The 2,823-nt window shown below is 35.9% G+C and overlaps 1 protein-coding gene and 1 pseudogene across 1 annotated transcript; both read left to right on the plus strand.

Annotated features, from left to right (window-relative positions):
- Positions 1-3: 3 nt before the first annotated feature.
- On the plus strand, positions 4-1,545 carry LOC108684449 (probable tRNA (guanine(26)-N(2))-dimethyltransferase; the record flags this gene model as incomplete). The annotated part of the gene is made up of 1 exon (XM_018188769.1): positions 4-1,545. A coding segment is annotated over one exon (1,542 nt), but the record flags the coding sequence as incomplete, so codon positions are not given.
- Positions 1,546-2,643: 1,098 nt separating this feature from the next.
- The window catches only part of LOC108684514, a 3,987-nt pseudogene continuing 3,807 nt past the window's right edge, over positions 2,644-2,823 (plus strand).

Consider the following 2,823-nt stretch of genomic DNA (forward strand, 5'->3'; position numbering starts at 1 on the left):
CAATGTCCAAAGAAGTCAAAACTTGAAGAGATTCCTACTGTGAACGAGGGAAAAGCACAGATATTGGTAACGAATGAAAAGGTGTTTTATAATCCAGTTCAAGAATTTAATAGAGATCTCAGTATAGCGGTACTAACGATATTTGCCAAGGATTATAATGAAGAAGTGTTGCGGAGAAACAAATTAGAGAAAGACAATAAAATCAATGCACATGCAGAAAATCAGAAGGGAATTACTATATTGGAAGCTTTATCTGCGACTGGTTTGCGTAGCATACGATATGCCAAGGAAGTGGAAGGTGTCTGGCAGATTGTTGCGAATGACATTTCTGCAAAGGCAGTAGATAGCATCAGACAGAATGTTTTACATAACGGAGTTGAAAATTTGGTAATTCCTTATCATGAGGACGCGACGTTGTTGATGTATCAACGCAGAAGAAATCGCTTCGACGCGATCGATTTAGATCCCTATGGTTGTCCCTCAATGTACCTGGATGGTGCGGTGCAGTGTGTGTCTGATGGTGGCATACTTCTGGTTACCGCTACTGATGTGGCTATTCTGGCTGGCAATGTTCCAGAAACTTGTTACTATAAATATGGAGCAATATCCATAAAGTCGAAATCTTGCCATGAGATAGCATTGAGAATATTACTGCAATGCATTGCATCCTATGCAGGACGTTACGGACGGTACATAGTACCATTATTGTCTATAAGTGTTGATTTTTATATAAGAGTATTTGTTAAGATCTTCACGAGTCATGATAAGTGTAAAGAGAACTCCAACAAGATAGGAATGCTCTATCAATGTAATGGATGCGAGAGTATGAATTTTCAACCATTAGTGGTGAAGAAGGCTGCCAAGAATTACAAATTACCAAGTGCACCTGTAATAGATCAATTGTGTAAACATTGTCAACACAGGCAGCACATGGGCGGTCCAATATGGCTAGGTCCTTTACACGATCACGGATTCGTGTCGCGATTATTATGCAACTTGAATAGTATGGAATTGGGTACATCGAAAAGAATGGAGGGTGTCCTGACCGTAATACATGAAGAACTAGACATTCCTTTGTATTATAATCTAGATCGTTTGATGTCTATAGTTAGGTGTCATGTTCCACCAATGTTGATGTTCAGGTCAGCATTATTAAACGCAGGATACAAGGTATCGTACTCGCATGCAAGTAAAATTTCTATCAAAACAGATGCGCCAAATGATATTATATGGGATATTGTGCGTGCTTGGGAGAAAAAACACCCTGTAAAACGGGAGAAATTGGCTGAGGATAGTCCAGCTGCGCGAATACTTAATGCATCGTCCACGATGGATATCTCGCTCACTATGCATCCTCTTGCCAATCCAATTTCTCGGCAAAGGCACTTATCTCGCTTTCAACAGAATCCTACTGCAAATTGGGGACCTGGCGTCCGTTCGAGAACTAGGGTTGATCTTGAAAATAAAGCAAATGATTCGAAAAAAGTAAGAAATCAAAACAAAAACAAAAAAAAATTAGCAATAGAACAGCAGATAGTACAATAATGAACAAAGACTATCCAGTCATTTATGCTTGGTGTATTTTAATGTCTTGAATAGTTATTCTGGATTAATATATATTATGCTAATGCTACAGTGAGTCGGTAATCGATAGTCTTAAGTCTTATTGTCTAGTGAAGTTGACCAATAGCCAGTTTGTATGATTAACGCTGATTGGCCAACTTCACAGATTAAGACTGAGACTTTGACTACAGATTCATTGTAGAATCAGCATTAAAGATAGAAAAATCACAACGAACAGTTTTTATAAAATTATTTATATATTGATGCAATCAGGCAAGTGACAAATAATTTTTTGATAGAGATATGCGAGTCCTTGTATATTTATATGATATTGCATATTGTTATCTAAGTTTGTAAGAAACTTTTGCATTGTTGCAAATGTATCTTATAATAAAATATTTTTTTACAAAATTTGTCATTTTTGTATTTTTTATCATTACTTTTACCATCATATTTATTAAAATTATCTCGATAAGAACATTCGAAAAAGAGAAGATTATAAAAAGGCGTCTTTTATTATTGGCTCATTCGAAGTTGAATTTTCAAACAAAATATAAATATAGCTCTTGTGAGATGTATTAGACATATATGCGCTTAAAATTTTCGATAATACGTAATCTGTTACTTACATAATTTGAGTTATTACGTAACGTAACTTTAACATTTTTCCAAATTGGATTACGTACATTAATATATACACACACACACACGCGCGCACACACACACACACACACGCGCGCACACACACACGCGCGCGCACGCGCGCGCGCACACACACACACACACACGCGCGCACACACACACACACACACACACACACACACACACACACACATACATACATACATACATACATACATACATACATACATACATACATACATACATACATACATACATACATACATACATACATACATACATACATACATACATACATACATACATACATACATATGTATTATCACGCTGGTATAAATACAGTAATACATATGTCAGTGATAACAGGCCGCTATCCATCTATTGCTATAGAACATTATATGTTATTACTTGATAGATAAACATTTAATTTGTCGAAATATGGCAGCGCAGACTACAGTTTAAAACAATGGTGTTAAGATTCCCGTACTCGGGCTTGGTACCTGGCAGGCAGGCGTAAGTATAGCAATAAAATAAAACATTATAGCAGATTCTCTCAAAGAAACTTGATTTATATTAATGTAAATTCCATCATTGTAAATTAATTCTTATATATATATA

The sequence above is a fragment of the Atta colombica genome, unplaced genomic scaffold (genome assembly GCF_001594045.1).
Source record: "Atta colombica isolate Treedump-2 unplaced genomic scaffold, Acol1.0 scaffold135, whole genome shotgun sequence".
Lineage (NCBI taxonomy): Eukaryota > Metazoa > Arthropoda > Insecta > Hymenoptera > Formicidae > Atta > Atta colombica.